General features: G+C 41.1%; 1 protein-coding gene across 6 annotated transcripts in view; it reads right to left on the bottom strand.

Annotated features, from left to right (window-relative positions):
• Positions 1–23,263, bottom strand: part of svep1 (sushi, von Willebrand factor type A, EGF and pentraxin domain containing 1) — a 118,341-nt gene that overhangs the window by 34,400 nt on the left and 60,678 nt on the right. For all 6 annotated transcript variants that reach the window (XR_006093707.1, XM_042402407.1, XM_042402406.1 and 3 more), the window contains 21 exons: positions 21,707–21,886; positions 19,059–19,253; positions 15,565–15,683; positions 13,702–13,831; positions 12,305–12,418; positions 9,771–9,902; positions 8,850–9,041; positions 8,478–8,599; positions 8,206–8,311; positions 7,791–8,099; positions 7,122–7,355; positions 6,741–6,902; positions 6,339–6,500; positions 5,628–5,789; positions 3,898–3,986; positions 3,494–3,590; positions 2,591–2,704; positions 1,791–1,904; positions 1,282–1,483; positions 1,007–1,164; positions 58–256 (listed from right to left, as the gene is read on the bottom strand). Coding sequence is in view for 5 of the 6 variants with exons in the window: in XM_042402407.1 (XP_042258341.1) it covers positions 58–256; positions 1,007–1,164; positions 1,282–1,483; positions 1,791–1,904; positions 2,591–2,704; positions 3,494–3,590; positions 3,898–3,986; positions 5,628–5,789; positions 6,339–6,500; positions 6,741–6,902; positions 7,122–7,355; positions 7,791–8,099; positions 8,206–8,311; positions 8,478–8,599; positions 8,850–9,041; positions 9,771–9,902; positions 12,305–12,418; positions 13,702–13,831; positions 15,565–15,683; positions 19,059–19,253; positions 21,707–21,886 (3,292 nt within the window). In the remaining variant the exon portion in view is untranslated. The remainder of the gene's footprint in view (positions 1–57; positions 257–1,006; positions 1,165–1,281; positions 1,484–1,790; positions 1,905–2,590; positions 2,705–3,493; positions 3,591–3,897; positions 3,987–5,627; positions 5,790–6,338; positions 6,501–6,740; positions 6,903–7,121; positions 7,356–7,790; positions 8,100–8,205; positions 8,312–8,477; positions 8,600–8,849; positions 9,042–9,770; positions 9,903–12,304; positions 12,419–13,701; positions 13,832–15,564; positions 15,684–19,058; positions 19,254–21,706; positions 21,887–23,263) is intronic.

Here is a 23,263-nt window from a genome sequence, read left to right as displayed (position 1 = left end):
TGCAAGAAAATTACTATGTATGTGCATTTATTCTCTCTTAATTCTTGGTATACTGACCCGTTATAGTCTATGAGAAGGAAAGCGTTGTCGCTGCCCTCCACAGCGTAGGAGATGGGTGTGCCGTAATTGGTAGTGTCCGATGACTTCATCCAGAAGGCGCAGGTGATCTCTGTAAGCGCTGGCATCACTCCGTCCATCATCACGTAACCATGGATACCCGACACCTCAAAGTCCAGGTTGAAGGAAGAAGACATCTCTGATAGGACAAATCAGAGAAATATTTATACGAGGAGTGAATAAAAATATTTATTCTTTATAATTGCTGCTGTTTTTGATTTGCTCTTTACAACTTTATCTTCTTCTCGTTGATTGTTCTTGTCCCTTTTTTCAATAAATTGTAATTCACATATAATCATGCAAGTGAGACCCACAAGGGGTCACAGATACAAAGATGAGATATCATAAAATGATAAACAACATTAACTGCAAAAAATATTTTTTCATTTCTATCATCTATCATCTTATGTTTTGGTGTGAAATACTGAACACTCTGCCTCTTCAAGCATCTAAAAATAATTAAAATAATTCAAACTGTTGTGGAAAAATCACTCTTCAGTTAAACTACTAACAACTTGATATGAGTTGCGATATGTAACCTGTGACAAGATCCTTCAAGGACCTTCTTTTAATGGGCCACATGTCAAAGAGACCATTTTTTACTGGGAACATTGGTGCAAATCATGTGTTCCACACAACAGTTTTTAAAGTATGTCATAAAATACGCTGGAAAAAAAAACTCAACAAAAAAAAAGCAATAAAAATGGCAAATCATCTTCCTACCAGATAAAGTCTCATAGCAATCAAATAACTCGCCAGCTTTGCTCAAATGGAAATATTCCCTGAGGTGAAACTAACAGCTGTATAAAATTAACATCAGTAATCTGTCTTTTTCACTCTCTTCTTCCTCTACAGTTGCCATGGTGATGCGTCGTCTGTCCTATAGTACCTGTCTCACACCTGGTTCCGTTGAACCCAGGGAGGCAGCGGCAGGTGTAGGTCCCCAGACCGTCCAGGCAGCTGGCCCCGTTCACACAGGGGTTGGGGTCGCACTCGTCCACGTCCACCTCACAGACCCGTCCCCGGTAGCCCTCGACGCACTGACACCTGAGACAGAGAAGCATTATGTATTTACACAATCATTGTTTAGAGGTAACATTACATCACGAGTCTTGTATAAACACAACTGATGGGACGTCTCAAATACAAATGAATCTTTATTACCTGAAATTGTTAACAGCATCCAGACACGAGCCTCCGTTCAGACAGGGGGTGCTGTAACATTCGTCGACGTTGATCTCGCAGCTATCTCCTGAGAAGCCGGCGGCGCAATTACAAGTGTAACCGCCGGTCAAGTCCTCACACACGCCTCCGTTCAGACAGGGGTCGGACAGACATTCGTTTATCTCCAGCTCACATCGAGATCCTGCAGAAATGTGACAAAGACAGATATGTACAATACATGAGTGTAAAGTTCTCATGTTGCACTATAAGGAAGAACACATGATCATTTGTACCTGGTATAATTACATTTGTATATATACTCTATGTACGTATGTATATGCAGTAATAGAAACAGGAGCATAAGCAGTTTTACTACCTTCCATTTCCTATAATCTGCATGAATAATTATCTGAAGTTATGTAATACAGTGTAACTGTCTGACGAGGAAATCAAACGCCAAAAACTGATATCTGATGGAATGAAAATGTAACACCGTCCTGTTATCTAACCTGTGAAGCCGCCAGCACAACTGCAGGTGAACTTGTTGACCTCGTCCACACACACACCTTCATTCAGACAGGGGGAGGAGATACACTCGTTCACCTCCGCCTCACACAGAGAGCCTGAGACAAAGAGGGGCACGACGTTAAGAGCTGAACGGAGATGGAGGATGAGCAGAAATATTTGTTTATTAAGTGCATTTTAAACAACGTTCTGTACTTGTATGAGTCATTAAATGTTGTTAAACGTCATTACTAAGGTGTCCCATGAAGCAGACATATGTCTTAATTTAAAGACAAGAAAATTACAACTGGATAAAACCTTAAAATACTTTCACCTCGAACCATTGTTTTTCCAGTCTTGTATTTTTACTTGGTTTCATATTTTGAGGATTTTGGCTTTTGTTAAATATCACTGTTATGATGGGAAAAGTTTGTTTTTATTCCAATCAAATGGTCACATCATCTTTTATGGCTTAAGACACCCTGGAAAGACTAAAACCATTTTAAACCCAAATGGCAAACCGCGACTGTTCTTCTTTGCACATCAAAGTTGGGTTTTTACCTGACGCAGCAACGACGAGTTGATGGTGGCAAGGAAACATGTTGGGTTTAAGATTATTCAATGAATATGAAATAATGCTGGCCTACATAAAAATGTGGCCTGTAAGTCACTTTTTTTCCAAACCTTCCAAGACCTGGAAATAATTATGCTGATTTTCCATTATTTCATACTGTTCACCCTTTTTATACCCCAGACCTTTGTGTGAAGCAAAAACTAAGCCTTTAGTTCCTAAATGCTCCCTTACCTAAAAATCCAGGCTTACACTGACACTGGAAGTCTCCCATACCGTCCTTACACAGGCCTCCATTCTGGCACGGAGTAGAGTCACATTCATCTATGTCAATTTCACACTTGGCACCTGAGGGGGAAATATCAGATGCTGCATCAAGTATTCATTATAACAGAGTCACATACAAAACAACTAACTGTAGCTGAGATTAATATCCACTGAGATAAAAGCAAACATGAAGGAAAAGCTGATGTCAGGACTAAAATGTGAATGTACTGTATACATTTGGAAAGTAAATGAGGCTGTTTTCATTTTTACATGCTGATTACTGGATTGAGGTCAACTCAGTATGAATCAAAAAAGTCTTGAAGTGGATTTGATTTAAATTTGAAACACTTAACATTTTGATTTGTCTGACTGCATGATGTATGTGTGAGAGGCAGTCTGTAAAAATCATTAAATTGTTCATTCAGGCATCAGTTTGTTTCCATTTGTATTGATTTATTTCTTCTTCTTAGTCATAAAAACAAAATTAAGTGATATAGCATCTTTCTGGAGAAAGTGCAACACAAGTACGTAAAAACAGAACAAAAGACAAACAAAAAACAACAATGTGATCATGACTTGACATGTTCGCAGTTGATATGCAAATCAAAAGTGGCTTTGAATCTCACTTTTAAAGGCTGAAAGCAGCTGTTTGCTTAGCTGCACAAGTGCTAATCAGTGAAAAAGGGACATCTGTTTTCTCACAATTAAGCTTAAGGAAATTATCTATAACAGCTGATAAGCAGTCTATCATGACAGCTGGGTAACAGTGATCCCTATTAACCACTACAAACTACTAATCATCTTTATTTAACCGGCCGTTGTTAATGAAAGTTATTGGCTGACCAGGTGAAGCTCTGACTTGTGTTTTACCTGTGAAACCAGGCATGCAGGTGCAGACGTATCCCGCCCCGACCTCCTCACACGTTCCTTTATTCTGACAGGGATTCAGGAAGCACTCATGGAAAACCTGCGGAAACAGCCGGATCATAGCGTCACCCGCATGATGCAACACTCTACAAAACCACTACCTCACACTTTGTCTAGTGAGTCATTCAGTAAAACCCCTTCTGCACATTTCACTTCAAATATTAATGTTGCAGTTATTAGTCATGATTTTACTGTCTGTCCATGAAGTCGCTGTAACCATTTTGCTTCTGTGTATCTTTTTTTTTTTACATACATATATAACAGAGATGCTCCATGTTGGATGTTAACGGCTATAATGATATTTTAAAAAGTTTGCTTTAAAAGATTTTGAAAAGATTAAGACTGACCTGACTGCTGGCTTGGTAGTCCTCGCTGACCTCCACCTCTGGAGCTGCAGTCACACTCTCCTCTTTTGGAAGAAAACTGGAGCCAAAACCTGAGAATGACACCCAGAAAAAAATACAGACAATGTGAGCAAAGGCGAGTCGGAAAAACACAGCAATGATCTTTCCCCTTGCTACCAGACTGGCAGACGGTTGAGATCCAGCTGAACAAAAGTCTGTATTCTTATTAAAAACTGGCAGCATCTCTTAACCACTGTTCATTCCCACACTTCAGGCATGCAGTGTTATTCATTTCCATTCTCCAGCAGCGCAATAAAAGTCATATTATTTCCATTTCCCCCCCTGATCCCGTGCAGTAATCCCTTTTCCAATTGGACTAAGCTGTCACAACACTGATCAGACACCACACAACTGGAGTGATGGCAGTAAGTTTTGAAACTGTAGAGAAGCTGTCACACGGACATAAAACAGTTACATATATTTTGCTTTCTGCTGACTTCAGCTGGCACGACTTGCAGAAATTAGACATAAATCATTTTACAGCTAAACATAACACAAAAGTGTTAAAATAGAACTCTGTGAGTGTGAAAATCACATCTGCTCTCATCAGAGTTTATAGCGTTTATAACCTGAAACTACAGTAGGGGGCAAAGTGTTGGAGTATAGTTTTTGTTTTTAATGTACTAACAGTGTTAGCACAGTAAACAACAACAACCATAAAAAAACTCTGACATGCAAGAAAATACAGAACAAACTATATTTACTATGGCAAAATTTTTGTTCCAAATAACTTGAACACTTAATGTTAAAAAATGAATTTCACAGTTTTTCAAAGATTTAATTGAAAATATCTTATAACCTCTAAATTTATGGTAAATCTGTTTGTCAATAAAGAATGATTTATGGAGATTTCAAAGAATATCAGTTTTGGCAAACACAAACAACATTAACATACGGCTACATGCTTAACCCATAAGAACCCACGGTGACACAGGTGTCACCAACCCTTTCATTGTTCTGGAAAATTCCTCATACAGCTTTATCCTTGATTTTAACTCATGAAGTCCCTAAGTGACATCTACTGAACATCCTGGTGCAGTCATGTGACAATGTGTGAATCTGTGTACCTATGACATCACTTCCAAAATGGTGGCAGTGTGCCTGGTCAGCAAATGTGACAGAACTAGGTAATTTTAAAAAGCTTGTTTTTTTGTTACTAACAGTACGTTTCAACCCATTTAACAATTCTGATGCTTTAATAAGACGTCCTGTATGACATTTAACCTGTTCTGACCACATTTCTTGAACAAATTGATATAAAACAAGTTAGGGACATATCGTTATGACATATATGTTACATTACAGATCTTTGACACTGAAGGTAGAATTTCAAAAAAAAATTCAGAAATGGGTTCCTTGTGGTCCATTTGGTCTGTTTTATATTCCCCATAATTTTCCTTTAAGGAGAAAAGGATCTGGGTCTTGTTAAATGTGTTGCATGTCATTCTTATCGTGGTGGCTTTACAATAACAGGAGGGTCTCCAAAATGGGATTCTGACACCTTCATGAGGACCTTAATGGTGGTCTAAGAAAACCCCAAAGACGGTTAAAATCATCTGCATTTCATAGTTTCTGTCACAGGATGAAACATTATGTAGTGGAGCGTCTGTGTGTGTATTTGTATTGGTTTGACTTGGAAAAAGATTTGGGGTCTCCTCAACTGGGACACTTACTGGAGCAATGCTGGATGGTGGTTGCCCCGGTAACCGTGGTGGTTCCATAGAAGGGGCAGGACAGGCAGTAGGAGCGGCCATGTTCGGGCTGGTAGTAATCTCTAGGACAAGGGTAACAAGGAACCAGACCAGTACGAGAGAAATGGCCCGCCGAACAAGGGACTGTAGAGTAGAGTAGAGTAGAGTAGAGTAGAGTAGAGTAGAGTACAGTAGAATAGAGGAGAGTAGAGGAGAGGAGAGAGGTGAGGAGAGGAGAGAAGAAAGAGGAGAGGAGAGGACAGAAAAGGGAAAAAAAGATACAGAGGAATACGAATGAGCAGGCGAAGTGCCTGAATGTCCCAAAAATGTTTAAAAATTGGCATTTGTCAGTTGGAAAATCCAACATCTGTGAGCTCCAAGTCCAAGTTTAAAGGTTACAGTGTATTTTTATATTTTAACTCGGAAACTCAGGTAGCAAGCAGTTCTCAGTTTCCAGATTTATCATCCAACTTTTAAGGGCAATCATATTAAATTTCCAAAGAGGAATTTGCTTTTCTGATATAATTGCTCATGAAGGCACAATAATGACAGATATAACACTAAAGGCCGTTTTTATTTTTGTTACCTAGCAGCATTTGAATAATTTGACGATGATTAATGCCTTTCAAAGGTGAAATTAGCAGTTTGATAGGACATTAAGGGTGTGAGCTCTACACTGTCAAACTGTATCACCTCCACACTCCATCTCGTCAACTGCTCCTCTGGTAACGGTGGAAGTCTCGTCAGGACAGACCAGACACTCCCTGGCGCCGTAGCCAGGTTGGAAGTGACCCAGTGGGCATGACTCGCATATCTCCAACCCGTTCAGAGAGTGACTACCAGGCTTACACTGCCCTGCAAGCACATGCAAGTAACCACATCATGAGGGATATTAAGACACAGAAAGTGAAAAAAGTACAGTTGTACGATTAACACACAGTACGTTTAGTGCTCATTTCAAGCATAATTTGCAAATAATTTGTGTTTAATTTATCCAGCGTGTGGTACCAAATAGCAAGATAGTCACCTATGACAACCAGTAACTGAGAGGTAGTTTATTCTACTTTATTATCAAAATACATGCATGCATCGTACCTTTGCACTCAGCCACGCTGCGGGAGTGCAGGTAGGCCGTGGAGGTTCCCTCAGGGCAGGACTTACACTCCAGCTGACCCTCCTGGTCCTGGTAGGAGCCCAGCCAGCAGCTCTCACACTCATTATATTCCAGAGAGAAGTACGTTCCCACCGGACATTGAACTGCAACACAGTTAGTGATGAAATGGTAAAACTTTTAGAGTCTTGATTTACTTAATATCCTTATTCCATGTATGTTATGTTGTTATAAAGGTGATTAAACTCTAATCCACAAATAAAGAAGTTGATAATCTGAGTTAAGGTGAGTGAACCCTTCATTTAACGTGGCATAAAATGTTATTTCTTTATAAATAGTGACCGACACAAGGCCTTCCCACTCACCACACATCCTGCCTTTGAGCACAGAGCCCGGCCTGCAGAACAGAGAGGCCTTCTTGCCTTCCAGCGATTTAGGATCGGCTACAATCATCTCTGAGGACACGTGGAAACTGGACAGCGGCTGCTTGGCCAACGTTCGCTTCAGACGATTGGTCAGCTGCTCAAGGGTCCGCAGGAGCCTCCTCTGATTGGCCACTTCGATTGAGTCGTTCCTCGACAGGGGCAGAGGGATGCTTGCTGGGAGAACGGGCAAAGTTTAAAGGACTGATAACTAACAACAGATGGTATAAAATATAAAAACACAGATATACGCAATGAGGATGAGATAATATAGTCATTATGCAAACAATATGCTTATTAGTTATCATGCCTAACTGTGACAAACCTTAAACTAAGCTAACCCTAAAGCCTGACATGAAGTGTAAGACTATATTTTACTTTATTTAATAAAATAGTGGTTCTTCAATACATTTTCATGTGTATTTTATGTTTTTTTTCCTTGTTGTAGCTTGTGTCAGCCTCAATGTGCAATGTCAGTATCCAGAAAGTTTGTCATGGAAGCGTAACAGGGTAATAACGCACAACTCATCAGGGTAAATTAACATTTAGACCACAGTTGATTTTACTGTAAAGTTCATTAAAAACACAAAAATCACATGAAATTCATTCTACCTGTGATGTTGAAAAAGATCTGTATCTTTTGGTCTCTGGTGGGGCCTCTGATCTTTCGGTGCCTCTTGGTACGTTGGGGACGCTGCACGCTGCCGCCTTGCACGCTGCCACGCTGCACGATGCCGCCTTGCACGCTGCCACGTTGCACGCTACCGCGTTGCACGCTGCCTCGTTGCACGCTTCCGTGTTGCACGTTGCTGCGTTGCTGCCGGCTGGTGAGCTGTCGAGCGCCCGGCACAAAGCCTGATTCGAAGTAGGCGTAGTCCTGGGAGCCCTGAGGACTCCAGTTGTTAGCCCAACCCCCTGGTACTGATGGATATTAAGACAGGAAGAGGGAGGAATAATTATAAAAAAAGATGCTTCACTCAAAGTAAAAGTGTTGGTGTTTAGTGAGGGCGTATTTGTGCATGCATACCAATAGAAAATCCATTCTCATAGTCGTAGTTGTACTCGAGACAGTGACCTTGTGACAGCACCTCCAACTTGCATGTGACATCATCACTGCTACAAATGTTAGGGAGCTGTGAAGAAAAAAAACAAAGCATGTTTCAGAGATTATTCATAACAAATGGAAGAATGTTGAAGAACATTCATTGGATCCCTACTACTACTCTAATAGGATACATATTGTGTGTGTGTGTGTGTGTGTGTGTGTGTGTGTGTGTCTGTGTGTCTACAGCTCCTCACCATTCCTCCCAGTTTAGTGTTGAACTCTCCAGTGAATGACTTGACCAGGTCCACATCGTCACAACGTGATGCTTTAAACAGCATCTCAAAGGGCTTGAACCCGTTGTTTGCAATACGATTCACTGGGAAAGACAAAAATGATTTTATACAGTAAGATGCTTTATTTTAAGTTGCTGCACACAGTATTATGTCCTTAAAATAGTCTAAAACTACACAATAACAATCCTAAAAATAGTATGTGCATTATGAAATTGTGTGCAGCAATGAGACCCACCTGAGATACACACAGTAAGTAGTAGCCCAGTGTAGACAGCAGCTAACTGAATGTTTCAATATACTGTATATAAACAGAGTAACTTGTGTTGTGCTCACCTGAGCAGTCGGGTCTGTCTGCAGAGTACGGCGGCTTCCACACACCGTTGTAAGGGCAGAAGTAGCTGTGCACTGCGTCCTTAGTGAAGCTGTAGCCTTCCTTACAGCGAAGAGTACAGTTAACCCCCTCCTCCTCTTCTAGGCAGATGAACTCTCCGTTCATGGGGACATACGGCTGATCACAGGTCGTCCCTGGACAAACACAAGTATGACATCATTCATGCTGGAGCACAATGTGTAAGTAAGTAACTTTATTTATACTGTAGCATCTTTTTAGAGCAGATATGTCACAAAGTGCTTCTATAAAAACAGAATTAAATAGAAAAAAGAAAAATTACATAAAGGCAAGTCTAAACAAATGGGCCTTGAGCTCCTTTTTAAACGTCTCCACAGATGTTAAGTTCAAAGGGAGACAGTTCCAAAGTTTAGGAGCCACAACCTCAAAAGCTTTAGTCTTAAGCCTAGATCGAGGAACAACCAGCAAACCCTGATCAGAGGACCTTAGAGACCTGCTGGTGATATAAGGCTGCAGTACTGTAATAATACCATCATATACAATCAACACCATAAGTTAAATCAATACTGAAATCCTATTGTTTAACATTATTTGACGAGTATGCAAATACTTTTCAATAATAAACTTTTTAATATATTTTAAGCTAAAATACTGTATGTAATAATGTCTAAGCAGGTGCATGGTCTAAGCAATACTGTGATCACAAACCGTATATTTAGATATACTCACAAACATAGACATTAATGACATGTGCACTGTTTTAGTTTAATTTGATCTAGCATCAGAGTTAGATTACTTTATTTGTCTTATTCATATTTGCATAATTCAATGGTCATAACGCTATTTATACAAGATCCAGTAAAAAGACATTTAAAGATCCATGATGACATCTGTCACTTATGTACCTTGTACAGTGACGGTGAGGTTGCAGGTGCGGCTGTTTCCTGCTGTATCAGTGGCGGTGTACTGGACCAGAGTCTCTCCGATTGAGAACAGAGAGCCTGGCGTATGGCTACCGTTCACTATGAGGCGACCACCTGAGACACACATTACAAAAGTGTTGGTAATAGACAAACAGTACATTTAACACACAATTGATTATATTTTGATGTAAAAACACATCATTGTAATAAAATTCCATCAATATTATGACATTTTTAATTAGTGCTGATACTGTAACACTAGAGTTTGATATTGTCCTTTTATGGGGAAGTCCAGTAAAACACCTGTCATAAGAATAATCAACAACACATTACTGTAATGAAATGAGCGCAATTTATAACCTGGAAGATTGCAAATTTTTGTTTTCACTCATACAAGTTCAGAACCATTTCTTAAGTGTTATTCTAGTTATCCTGCAGAGGGCAGCCTTAGTCTTACTCCTTTTTCCAGGACTAAATGAGTCACTCTGAGTAAACCATAGAAGTTATGCTAAACAGTGATACGTCGACATGAGAAGAGTGTGTCTGGGCATCACATGGTAGCTCTGGGGATTGGAGAGGGAAAATTGCTACAGTCTGGTTGGCTTTAAAAAAAAAAAAAAAAAAAAAAAAACTAAATGTGAAGAGAGTGATGGATGGGGCTTTGGGAGAGGCAGCGGTGATGAGATGTGGTGTGTGTGTGTGTGCGTGTGTGCGTGTGTGTGTGTGAGAGAGATCCTGTGGGCTGATACACAGGTTCTGGACAAAAACTAATAAAAAACATCTGAACTAAGTGTCAGAGACAGGAGTAAAAAAAACAAAAAAGAGAAGGTGGGAAAACTCCTTTCCGTCCACTTCATCTAACCCGTTACAACACTTACAGTAGAGACGTCGTTCCAACGGGGCTGACACACGTCTGGCCTGCTGGAGTCTGGTGTCTCCCCTTATATATAGCCAGTGTGTGTGTTTGTACATGTGTTTATGTGTGGGTCTACCAAGTCGCGACTATATATAGAGCTGGCATCAGGGTGTGGGCCTGGAAAAACAAAACACTGACGTCGAAGCAGCGCTCTGCTGATGTCATGTGGCCCCAAAGCAGCCACAGCAGCCTGTTATTACAGTATATGTGTGCAAGACCAGCGTGTGTTTGAAGGGGGTGCACCTCTGCAGACACGTGGGGGGAATGATCACTTTGGGGCCTCAGGAGCGAGACATGGAGTTTGAGGCCTGTGATTGTGTGTCCGTTAATGCCTGCCTACATTTCTGAACACACACACACATGCACACAAACACATATCTGAGCAGCGGAGTTAGTGTCACTCATGTGTGTGTGTGTGTGTGTGTGTGTATGGAGCCAGAGCCAGTGAATTTCATGGGCCTGGCTGTGGGCTGGATCCCTGGAGAAGTCTGGTTTGTTGTCTGTCACCACCATCGCTGTTTGGGTACAGCGAGAGAAAGCCTGCCAGCTCTACGATATTTAATCTATTTGTCAGAGTAGCCTTGATACTCTTCTTTACAGCGGGACTTGAACTGCCCTTGAACAAGAAATTGAGGCTGTGCCGCTCGAAAAATGTCTTTGTGTAAAATAGTAAAGTTTTTACACAAAGGAGTTATTGCACTTTTACAATATTAAATGAATCTGACAGCTGTTACTTTAGAGATAAAGCTTTCACATACAAAACATACAGTAAGATCATAAAGTGTTCAACATAAGATGCTGCTTACACATGAACTTACTTACACTTTGAATGACGCTGAAAGGTTTGATTTTTCATAATGAGTACTAATGTTTGAATACTGCCAGCACTTCTGTATTCATGTAAATTTCAAGTGGAAAAATGTTACTTAGTTATCATTTAAGCAGAAACTCAATACTCATTCCAGTGCTGCTAATGTGACCTATGTGGGGAACTAAATTGATATTTTGCTGGAGCGTCTACTTTGCTCAGACAGTCATCTATTGTATATTGTGGTCACTCTGATTAGGAAAGAAAAAAAAAAAAAAGATTTGAGCATTTAAAGCAATTAACTCTCATATGAGTTAAGTACCGGCTGTGCTCACATACTGTAATTATACAAATGACTGTGTGAAAAATGGATGGAATGAGCACAAATTCCCACAAAAGAACATTTTTCATAGAGAAAACACCTGCTTCTCTTGACTGCGTCCATCTGGTAAAACATTAATGACATTAACAGTCGCTGTAGCAACAGCTTAATTTGTCCGCTATTCTCTATCTCTCTTAAACACAGACACGCTAATGAGGTATTTATGCACTCAATGACAATCCATCCTCTCTGTCCAGTGTCTCTCATTATAATGGACACACACACACACACATATACACACACAGAACAGCACAGAACCCTACTCCTGATCCTTTTTTTCCAGTCACCCAATGGAAAAGATCCTGTTTAACCATCATCAGTGGAGGAAGAGGGTGGAGCGGAGTGGAACAGAGGAGCAAAAGAATAAACCATCTACGGAGCTGCCATCTGAGAAAGGCGACCAGACATACCTGAGTTGTCGGAAAACTGTGGCACCTCCCAAACAACTGCCGTCTCCTTCTCCGTGTCTGTGGCCTGGACCGACGGCGGCGACCTGCACCTGTCAATCACCGGAGGCTCCGTATCTAGAAAGGGGATATAAGGTTGTTAACGGTAGTTTTTTTATGTCTGATTGCCAGATGGGGAACACACAATAAAAGCGGCAACATTTGTGAACATTATACATATTGATGGCGGTCATTAAACATTCACCAGCTGTGAAAAACAAACAGACTGCAAAACTCAAAATTGCTCCCAAGACTGGAACAGATTACGGCGTTATTAGAGATGTGGTACACTGTGATCTGACTTTTTCAGTGCAGCGGCAAAGAGTGTCAGAGGGCACTAGTTAAACACAGGTCTCTAATAAAAAACCACAACGTTCCACCCCCATAATAACATATGGAAATGTTCACGGCTACCACTCTTGAGGTTTCTCCCACTGACTGCTGTGATTATTGAGCGGTTGACATGGGACACCCCTGTTTTTTACTCTCTGCTGTTACCCTGTTTTTCACCTGCTGGCGCGTACGGGCTGCCTGACTGTTGAGTGTGTTGATTATAATACAGTTTTACTCTGAGTGACAGAGGTAAGCTGCGGCACGGAGGGAAACTGAAGGAATAACAAACAGATCAGGTGGTAGGACTTTTCCTGTCACATTGCAGCTGATAGAAGTGTTCCATTATGAAATTTCTTCCACATCATGTGACACGGATCTGTTATTTTCTGCTCGACAAAAAGGTGAGTGCAAGAGTTGCATTTTTTCAGTTCTGATATGGAACAAAAGTGGTCGATATTAGGTTTCAGGGCGGCACAAAATCCAATCAAATGTAACTTACATGCGATTTAGATTTGAATGTTTCATTGAACTCAGTGAGCCCTGCCTTGAAACAATAAATATTATGCTACTCATGTGTAAGTTATCTCAGTCTATAAGTATGCATACTGTAGCAGTTCATCTGTGTGTACTTGAGCCAGCATTAGCAAACAAGCCAAAACAATGGAAAGAAAGTCAAATAGCAGACTTTATTGTCATTTGGGGAGATGCCTTGACTCTGTCAAAACTTATTGGCGTGCATATACTGTAACCGATACGTGTTCAAAACATATGGAAGAAGTCCAGATGCAAAAAAAACAAACAAATGAGATATCTTGAAGTCTTTTTTCTGATGTCTTTAAAGCCAGTATGTGTAGAAATGCATGGGTGAGGGGTGGTCGACTGCGCGTGATTAAATTCTACACATACTGTTTTTTGTGAAAGTGAAATGGGGCACAAATGGCCAACAGTGTGAACAAAACTTTTTCCTCTCTCTCACTAAATCAAGCAATGGGAGACATTCCTCAGGCCATATGGAAGGATGAGCTCACCAACGACAGTGACTGTGAAGGAGCAGTTGGCCTGGTTCCCAGAGCGGTCCCTCGCAATATAGGTGATGGTCTCCTTTCCGATGGGGAACAGCTGGGGAGGAGTGTACACTGGTTTCACCTGCACCACCACCTGGAGAAGTGAGAGACGGTAAAAATATGAAGAACTGACTCAAAAGTGCACCTCATGAGGAGAGTGCTAATGAGAAATGTTGTTCTCTGCCAGCGTCTGCAAAGTTTTTTGAAACCTTTATTTATTCAGGGGAATTTCACTGAGAGTAATGCTCTCTTTTTGGCTGGACCGCAACATCTGGGCCAGCCCTATAACCACGGTTGTCCGTGAGTGAGTGACTGAGTGCCTGAGTGAGTGATGAAGTTTCACCGATGGTCGGCTGGCTATGTTGGAGTTTCCCCATTGACTGTTGCTCTTTCAAAATGAATCAGCACGAGATGATGGAAGCGGACGACAGCAGTGATGCAGAGCGACTGTGTCTCTGCTCTGAGAGCTCTAACGCTCTCAGCTCAGGTGTTAAATGCAGTGAAATTGGCTGAAATCTTGTTTAAACAGATGCTGTCTCCTCTACCGATTGACCTTCCGGCTGACAGCGCTGTCAACAGGCGGCAGGAGAGACGCTACGTGGTGCGTTTGGATTTTATAACTGAACTACTACCAGGACGCAAGCGTTTTATTTCTTATTTATTTCTCTGACGTTTTCACATCACAAACAAACGATGAACAACAGCATTAAAACACGAGTCTTGCAGGTAAAATACTTGATTTGACTGTAACTGCTGTAACTGGGCGGAGATGAGCCTCTTGAATTTGCACCCAAAATGCTGTCAAATCTTTCATTTATAATTTCCACCGCATCCTCCACGATCATCAACCAGGAAAGAGCCAGAAAAAAGGTGCAGAGAGGCATGAAGGAGAGCGCACAGTTAAAGCGCCCAAAGTAACAATCACACATCACAACACTCAACACGGAGTGAAAAACGGAACATCCACAGAGTGAAACGGATGACAGAGCAGCGGGAGTTAACAGGTAATTAGCAAAAGTTATAATCAGAATTAAAATAAGTTCTCTTTCAAATTAAACATCCCAAGATGAGTGGAAAATATTGTTATTGCAGATGCAATATTAAAACCAAACTACTCAAATGTAGCTTAACCATGTCATGTGATGCTACTTCAGTACTTTACCAGTAAATATTACTGGGACCACTACAGAAAATTGCAGATGAACATTTAATATCCATGAATTCACATTATAGATGCTACCACTGACTATCCCAGTAACAAAATGGCCACAGTTTCACACATTGACCACACACGGTCCAGCCATATACTAGGTTTTGACCTGGTCTTGTTATGGACCTGAAGAGGTAACAGTATGCAATATTTCACAAGGAAAATAGCAAAAAGGATAGAAAAGTCAGAAAAAAAGACAATTTTGTGCAACAGAATGTTTTTTTTGTACATTCTTATCGCATTAATCATTTTGTGACCCCTCAGATTTATCTTGGGACTCCTTCAGGGGCCCTGACCCTCAGGTTGGGTTCCTTGATTCACAATTTGTCAATGAATCAGTTAGTCAATAGAAAATGAATTGTCAACTTATTATGATAATTAAATAATCATTTAAGTCATTCATCAGCAAAAATGCCAAACATTCTCTGGTTTCATCATATCAAAAGTGAGAATTTACTGATTTTATACGATTGTAAATTCATAAAGAGTAAATTTGGGTTTTTGACTGTTGGTCAGTCAAGACAAGCAGCTCTTAAAAATTGAGACCTGTGTTTGACTAATTGATGATGAAAATAGCTGTTGGCTGCATCCCTACTACACTCTACAAAGTCTCTAACCTCCTCTTTAGAGTTGTCAGTGGCAACAGGGACGTTCCAGCTGATGTTGGCGGTGCCGCGACGCTCATCTGTCTCTGCAATAATGTCCCCCGGGCACTGGATCCATGGCGGTTCAGCATCTGAGGAGACACAGTTAAAAAAATAGAATAATATATATTTTAGAGGAACTAGAGAACCAGAAGAAGACACTGCTTCGTCTGAATCCAACAAAGTAAATCACATCCATACTATCCTTCATACACACTGACCTCAGACTACTCGTTGTTATCACTGAGGGAGGAGGTGTGATGTCACCTGACCCTTAACCTCTTTAATCTCCAGACGTCACACACTTTATTGGTCATTACAGAATCAAAGAGAAAGTGCAGCACTGTTGCTGTTCCAACCAGACCAAAGCCCAGTGAGGTTATATTTACATGTGGTTATAACTGTCCCTTATCTCTGTCCATCCATTAGCTCAACGTGAGACCACGATAGTAAAGATCGTAGGTTAAAAGAGATGGAAGTGAATTTATGTGTGAAATATGCTTTATGTCATTGTCAAAACAGTCGGACTCCTGGAAACTCTTGCTTCATTTTGGATAAATGACACCTTTAGGTCAAGTATTGATACGATTGTGGTAGCACGGACCACAGGAATGACATAAATTAAGCCTGAAAGCTGTAAAAGAGAAAAACGGATGGTTTAAAAAAAGAAGGGGGTAAAGTCGCTGTTGTTTTTTCAGTTTTACAAGGAGGAAACTGCTGCCTCCTTTCCCTGTGATCTCTATTTGGAGCTTAACCCAGTCAATCCCAACAGAACACCATTAAGTTGCTATCTGATTATCTGTCAACATATTAATAACGCTGGTGCGTGTGAGCAGAAGTAGCTATTATGCTTGGCCGTAACCCGTCCTGTTGTTATGAAAATCTGAATCAAAATTTGGTTGTGTCCCATTCTCCCGAATGGGGGAATAGGCTGTCAAAAGCTCACTAAATAGTTGCTTATGTTACTTATTGGTTGTTATGTTTTTGTAAACTATTCACATTACAGCTGCGGACACTTGACCCATATGAAGTCAGAAAGGTTAGTAAAATGGTTTGACTTGAGGAAAACCTTATTTTGAGTACATGTTTGTAGTTCCAATCTCAAAAATGTAGTCATTAGTCACGAGGCTGTTGCAAGACAGCAAGAGTTGCTGTCAGTTGTATCTCATTACTAAGGTTACTGTTGTGTAATGAGCTTTTGTGGTCATCTGTTTCATATATTGATTTTTTTTTCTTTCTTCTTCTGTGTAAAGCCTCTTTGAGTATATTGAAAAGCACTGTATTATTATAATCCATCATAAATATTGAATGCAATTATTCACAAGAAATATTTCTTCATTTTCAGCCTCAGTTAGCCTGAAAGAAAAAACATATCTGGAGCTGATTACAGACTTTACTGTACTTTACTTACTATACTTAATGTATTGATAGGTACAGTAAACAGCAATGGGACTTGCAGTAGCACAGAGATTTGAGACACACAGCTGCGTCTGCAAGGTCCCAGACAAGCAAGAAAAATCTGACTGCAGAGAAGCTAATAGTGAACACTCTCACTTTCACTGTAATTAACTTGCCCTTGAGCAACACACAGAGGGTGACGCTATATTAGATGATGGGTTGCTCTCTCAATATGAGGCATGGCGTCGTTAGAGAAAAAAAAAAGTTTGGCTGGTGGCAACTCAGCAGCCGCTATGACCCTCTGATGAGACAGTTTTTTCCTTTGTTTCAGTCTCCATACTGTACAGCGTGTTGTAATAATGTGAAGTCAGCACTGTTTGGTTCAACTCAGTTCAAGCCTGATGTAAGCCTCCAACAGTTGAATCTCTCATCGATCGACAGTGGTCATGCCTGTTGCGTTGTGTAAGAGAGCTGTTCCCATCTGGACCTGATGACCCATCCGCTTAGGCATCCATCTCTGCTAAACACTAACACACATAGCTCCAATCGGCTCCATTCATCTTCATAACAAGGGAGGACTATTTAACTTTGAGTGTCATCAACATGAAGTGAGAAGCGAAAGAAGCCAGGAGCTTACGAAGATTTCTCTAAAGTTTATTATAACATTCTCCTTCTTGATCTCCTGATAATGTGCCCTCCCTCTTTCCTCTGTTACATCTCATCTAAATTTTCTCTTTTTAGTCTCTTTCTCTCCACCCTGCTGCTTATTTTAGTCAATTTATTGCAAAAGGAATCTGATAAACTGCTCTTCTCCCCGTCACATCATTATGAAACACCCACGGATGACTCATCCTCCCTTTTCTCACCTCCCCGTCTGCCCCTACCGCACCATTCGTTTTCATCTTTATGGCACCTCTTCCTCTCCTTAACGACAGCAGTTCCTTCATTAGCAGACTTTCTCCACGAGGAAACGAGGGAATTGAGGACATTCAAGGGGAGGCAGGCGAGAGTCACGCTGCACCACCTGTTTCACCTGCGAGGCATCTGGAGGGCTGCAGCCCATTATAATGATCTCCAGAGCCCAGTCGGTGTGGATGGGAGGGAGCTCGGACATGGTATGGTTTGAGTTAGTGACCTGAGGCCTGCTTCAAAACGAGGTTAGCGCCATTCTCACCATTCACAAAGCAGAGAAAAATGCAGAGAGTGGGGGAATGGAGAATGGAAAAACCTTTCCATCCAAGTTTCCTGCTGTTTTCTCTTGATATCTCTTTCTCCAAGACTTCTGCATCTTTCTTTCCCCTTCTTTCACAAATAAACTCACACATTACAAGTGTCACTCATTCGAGCCCTGTAAAAGTACCTGTAATCCCAGGCTGTCCTACTGAACTGGACTTACAAACTACCTACAGTGGGAAAGCATGATGACAGAGCAAATGCAGCCAAGTAAGAATACAAAATAAGGCCATAAATACCAGTGGGGACATTTTTTTTAAATCTGTTAAGCTGTTTCCATTTTTTCCATTTCCCATTTTTATATACTTCCTCGAATTAAAGCCATGTCTGCTGTAGAGGCATACATACAGACTTTAATAAAGTAGCTCTACATCTTTGGAAATACGCCTGTTCGCTTTCTTGCTAAGAAACAGGTGAGATCAATACCACTCTCATGTCTGTGCGAAGTCAGGAAGAACTCAGAAGAGCCAGGCTAGCTGTTTCCCCCTCGCTTCCAGTCTTTATGCTAAGCTAATTGCCTCCTGGCTCTGGCTCCATACTGAGCACACAGACATGAGAGTATTAATCTCCTCGTCTAATTCTCGTCAAAAAAGCGAATAAGTGTATTTTCCAAAATGTTGAACTTTTCCTTTAAGTATACCCCCAATTAAATTACCAAGCTAATTGGTGAAAAAGCTAAACCTCGTTATCCCATCTCCCCCCAACCCAGCAGGGTGTCTTGACCCCAACGTATTTCACATCCTTGTTATGAACCTTCAACCAATTTACCAGCTGACCCTGACCTCTGACCCCAGGAAACACACACACACACACACACACACACACAGTGCATTTACCTGTACAGACTGCTTTATGGACATTAGCGGTCCAGTTGCCAGAGCCTAGACACACTGCCTTTCTATGTCCCTGGAGACTGTAACCTTGACGACAGGTGAGCAGGCAAATGGAGCCCGGCGACACTGCCCTTTTCCCGCAGGCAGGGGGCGACAGCAGGATGTTCTTCAAGGGGGTGATGGGGGGACAGCGCACCTCTGGGGAGAGAGTGGGAGACAGAGAGATGCATCTGATAATCAAATCAGTCATTGTGCTGTGTTGTGCAAAAAAACATCTGCAGACCAAAACTGGGCCTGACAGTCAGAGCGAGCCGCTGCAGACTGGATCTCATGACTCTCTTTGTTTATTATTCGTTATCAAAAGTAGTTGATCGAGTTTCCATTTCATGCTGCACCATCGATACTGCAGTTAGATTATTGTGCATTAATGGGATCAGACTTCATACAGAGAAAAACTTCTAGTAAGTATTAGAAGATAAGGAAAGGTCTAAAAAAAGAACCAGAGCGAGCGAAACAAATGTTTGGAAGATCATGAGCATGTTTCCTGTTCTTTCCCGTTTTTACCCGAATGTGATAAAATCTTAATCTGTGCAGCCTTGACGTAAAATGCTGGCAATAAGGCTATTTTCAGGGGGTGTATATCAAACACTGGCACAAACACAACAAACATATGGTCGGAAATGAACCTAAGAAAGCAATGACCGCAGCACTCATGCAGAGCGCCGGAGGTTTTATATGCATTTTTGGGAGTCGAGCTGTTTTGGCTTTTACTTGATGATGGACGGATCATTCTAATTCTCTCCCCGCTAAAAACCTGTTTCATTGGCTTTAGCTTGTAAGAGCTATAAAAAGGAAAAACTCACTGAGAGGAAGATTCAACATAGCGGATTTCAAACGCATGAAAACATATCTCTCCATCCTCTCAGGGCAGTCGAGGCGATCCCGTTTCACCACAGTGCAAACAAACACTAAAACAAACCGCTCAGCTGCATCGGCAGCCCACAGAGCCCACTTAGCTGTGTTAAAGAGGTAACGACAGTCTGCAGATGGTCAAACAAACAAGCTGTAAGTCAGTCAGAACGTTGGGGCCTAAGAGCCTAAGAGATGGTAGTTATCGATTACAGAGTTTTCAAGAAGCGGATGAGTCGGGTTTTTTTTTTTTTTTTAAATAGAGCTGGTTTGTTGGAAGTGAGTCAGCGCAGGCCTGAGCAGTGAAGCCGGAGATTTGCGGTCAAACACTCTCACACTGTCCCTTTTTTGTGTGTTGGTGTGCCTGACATGAGTGCTCTCTGTGGCGGGCATGAGTGTGTGCAACTATTTTAGCTTTAACTATCAATTTTGAAGTGTGTGGGTAATTTTGTGTGTATGCAATCGTGCTCGTGTGTATATGTGGTGACTGTAGCTTTGCAATGAGAAAGCAGATGTATCTTTCTCTGGATGATGTATAATCCACACCATATGTTTAATCACTGTATGAGTCTATGTTCTCATGTGGATTTACATACGTGTGTATAAACCCACATGTTTTTACATATAAATAACCAGATCATGCACTCTTTTCAGGGTCGTTCTTTTGATAAATGATCTTTCTGTTTTTTCAGCCAGACTAAGCTGACGTTAAAAAGATAATATAAGCTTACAGTTAAACGCAGTCACGCTGCATGAAAGATGTACTGCCAGAGAGAGATGTATGTGTGTGTGTTTGAGGCAGGATTTATTATGGAAAAAATGCAAATTGAATAACCAAATAAAGAAATCTAATTTAACTCATTTAACACAGAACCACAAGACTTTGGATGGAGACACGACAGATGAAAATAACCAAAAAAAAAAAAAAATGGTGGCTGAGATAGATGTAGATGTAGATGTACTCTCTTAGAGAGGACGTAAGAAGAGTGATTAAAACGGGAATGAACTATGACCCAGTGTCCTCGAGCAGATTTTTATCAAGTTTTTCCAACATAGATATATATATGATATAAAGTTCATTTATTTCTCAAAGCCATGATATGAATTAGCTGTTAAATGAGTTTGAAAAATGTGACTGAAACTTGAATACAGTGACAACCATGTTTGCAAAATGATTGATAGTATAAAACTAGTTACGTCTCACTTTTTGAAATAACATAAAACACATAAAATACAGACACATAAAACAGCTACGCCTGCGTTTTTTTTTTCCCCCTCTGGTGGCTTCAAACTTCTTGGTGCTTGTCCAAACAGATTGTGGCACTTTTTTTAAATGAGCTCTTTCATTCTTGCAATTAATCATGGGGCTTTCTGAACCTCTAGGATCTTTATGTGTCCTTCTGTGTTTTGGAAAAATACTTTGCCTTTAGATATTAGGTCATAAATGTCACTGAAGGCACAAAAAATACATTTTGAGACAGAACTGTGTGCTGCAAAGACATGTATACATGCAAATGAATGTGTAGGTCGAAACAGGAAGACAGTGTTCTTCAAGTTCAGATGGAGCTAAAGAGCTTTAATAGTTTCTCATATTTGCAGATGGTGGACTAAGTGAAAGGCTGATGGAAAAAATTACTTCAGCTGCTCCAAACACAACACCTCATGACATTGTGAACCAGAATTTTTCTCCGTGGTTGTCTGGTATTTTTTTCGGGGTGAAATAGAGGGTGATGAAGGCTTACCCACACACCGAGGTTGGGGTCCACTCCACTGGGAGTTGGCCTGGCAGGTGAGTCTGGAGTCTCCCTCCAACCTGTAGCCTCGCTCACAGCCCACCTGACACTCGGCTCTGTAGGAGGCACCGCCGTCACTGCACTTCAGGAAACCGTGCTGGGGCCGAGAGAGGGGCGGGCAGGAGCGTACTGCGGACCGGAAAAAATAAACATGAGACGAGTTATGTTTTCGAAGATCCATTTCTTGTGTTTTTAAGGTTTATTTTTCTTTTACCCTCTTCAATTTATTAGTGTTTAATCTGCTCTGAGTACTTTTGAATGGTTTTGAAAACTGAAACAATATAGCAACAGAGAAGGGAAGTCTGGAAGTGATAGAAAGGGAGAGTAACTGATGCAAAAGCAACAAACAGGGGTAATAAAAAGCACTGTCAAATACCTCTTATGGTTTATTTTACACTCAAATTCAAGTAAACATACATTTTTAATTGTCAATCAACCTAAATCTGAACCACTGTTACTCAGCAAACCCCACCCGTGTGCCTCTTGGAGATGACTAAAACAAATGCTTATTATCTAGTTATTAATATATGATTTGCAAATGATTTTCATGCCAAGTCTGGGAAGTTACTGGAAAACACAGTTACTGTATATCAATCATAAGAGGTGGAGAAAGTAGTAAATCAGCTGCAGGAATGTACAGCACTATATCATCTTTAGCTATGACTTGGGGCCTATCATTTAACCCAAAGCGTGAAAGTCCCCATGAAATGAAAGAAAAAATCCTCATGTGTGTCTGTTGTGAGTTATAGTGAGGTCTAGAAAAGGGTGTGTAGTGTGTTATTTCTCATCATCACCCATAGACAGACAGGCGGTTCAGAAGAGACCCCCCCCCCCTCCCCCTCCCTCAGGGCTTAACTAGCTGGGAGGTCCTACAGTACAGTATGTGGCAGAGACTAGACTAAGTGTAACACATACAAGCAAACGTATGCACACACACTCAGAAAAATATATACTCGAAGCCACATAGTATAAATCTTCAACACGCCCTTGAATATTCAGTGTCTTGGTATTTCTATGAGTCACACTGTTGCCGTCTTTCTGTTAAAACTGGCACTAATCTCTTGACCTCTTTAACTTCCTTTTTCCTTTCTCTCTTTCTTGAACTCTCGTCACATTCTTGCTTCTATACAATCTTCCGTCCTTCCTTTCGTCATATCCTCTCTTCCTGTCGCTATGTCCTCCGTGAACTCTCTCTCTCTCTCTCGCTCTTTAATTGAATCCTCCCTACCTTTCTTCCTCTCAACATCTGGCCTGGCAGAGAGCAGCGGTCTTCCCAGTAAAATGTCGATTCCTCATTCAGTCTAAACACATATGATCTCATTACCGTGCGAGGCAGCTGGGTTCACGTGAGAATCGAGAGATCACGCGAGAATCCATCTTGTCAGGTTTCAAGTTATGCCATCGTGTCGGGACCGATCAGCGTAGCTGGAACTACTGGCGGCTACGGGCGTGGTTTAGGTGTGACGAGAGCGGGAAGCGATAACCCGTGATAGGCGGTGATAGACA

The sequence above is a fragment of the Thunnus maccoyii genome, chromosome 22 (assembly GCF_910596095.1).
Source record: "Thunnus maccoyii chromosome 22, fThuMac1.1, whole genome shotgun sequence".
In the NCBI taxonomy this organism is placed as follows: domain Eukaryota; kingdom Metazoa; phylum Chordata; class Actinopteri; order Scombriformes; family Scombridae; genus Thunnus; species Thunnus maccoyii.
This window is presented reverse-complemented; position numbering and strand designations above follow the sequence as displayed.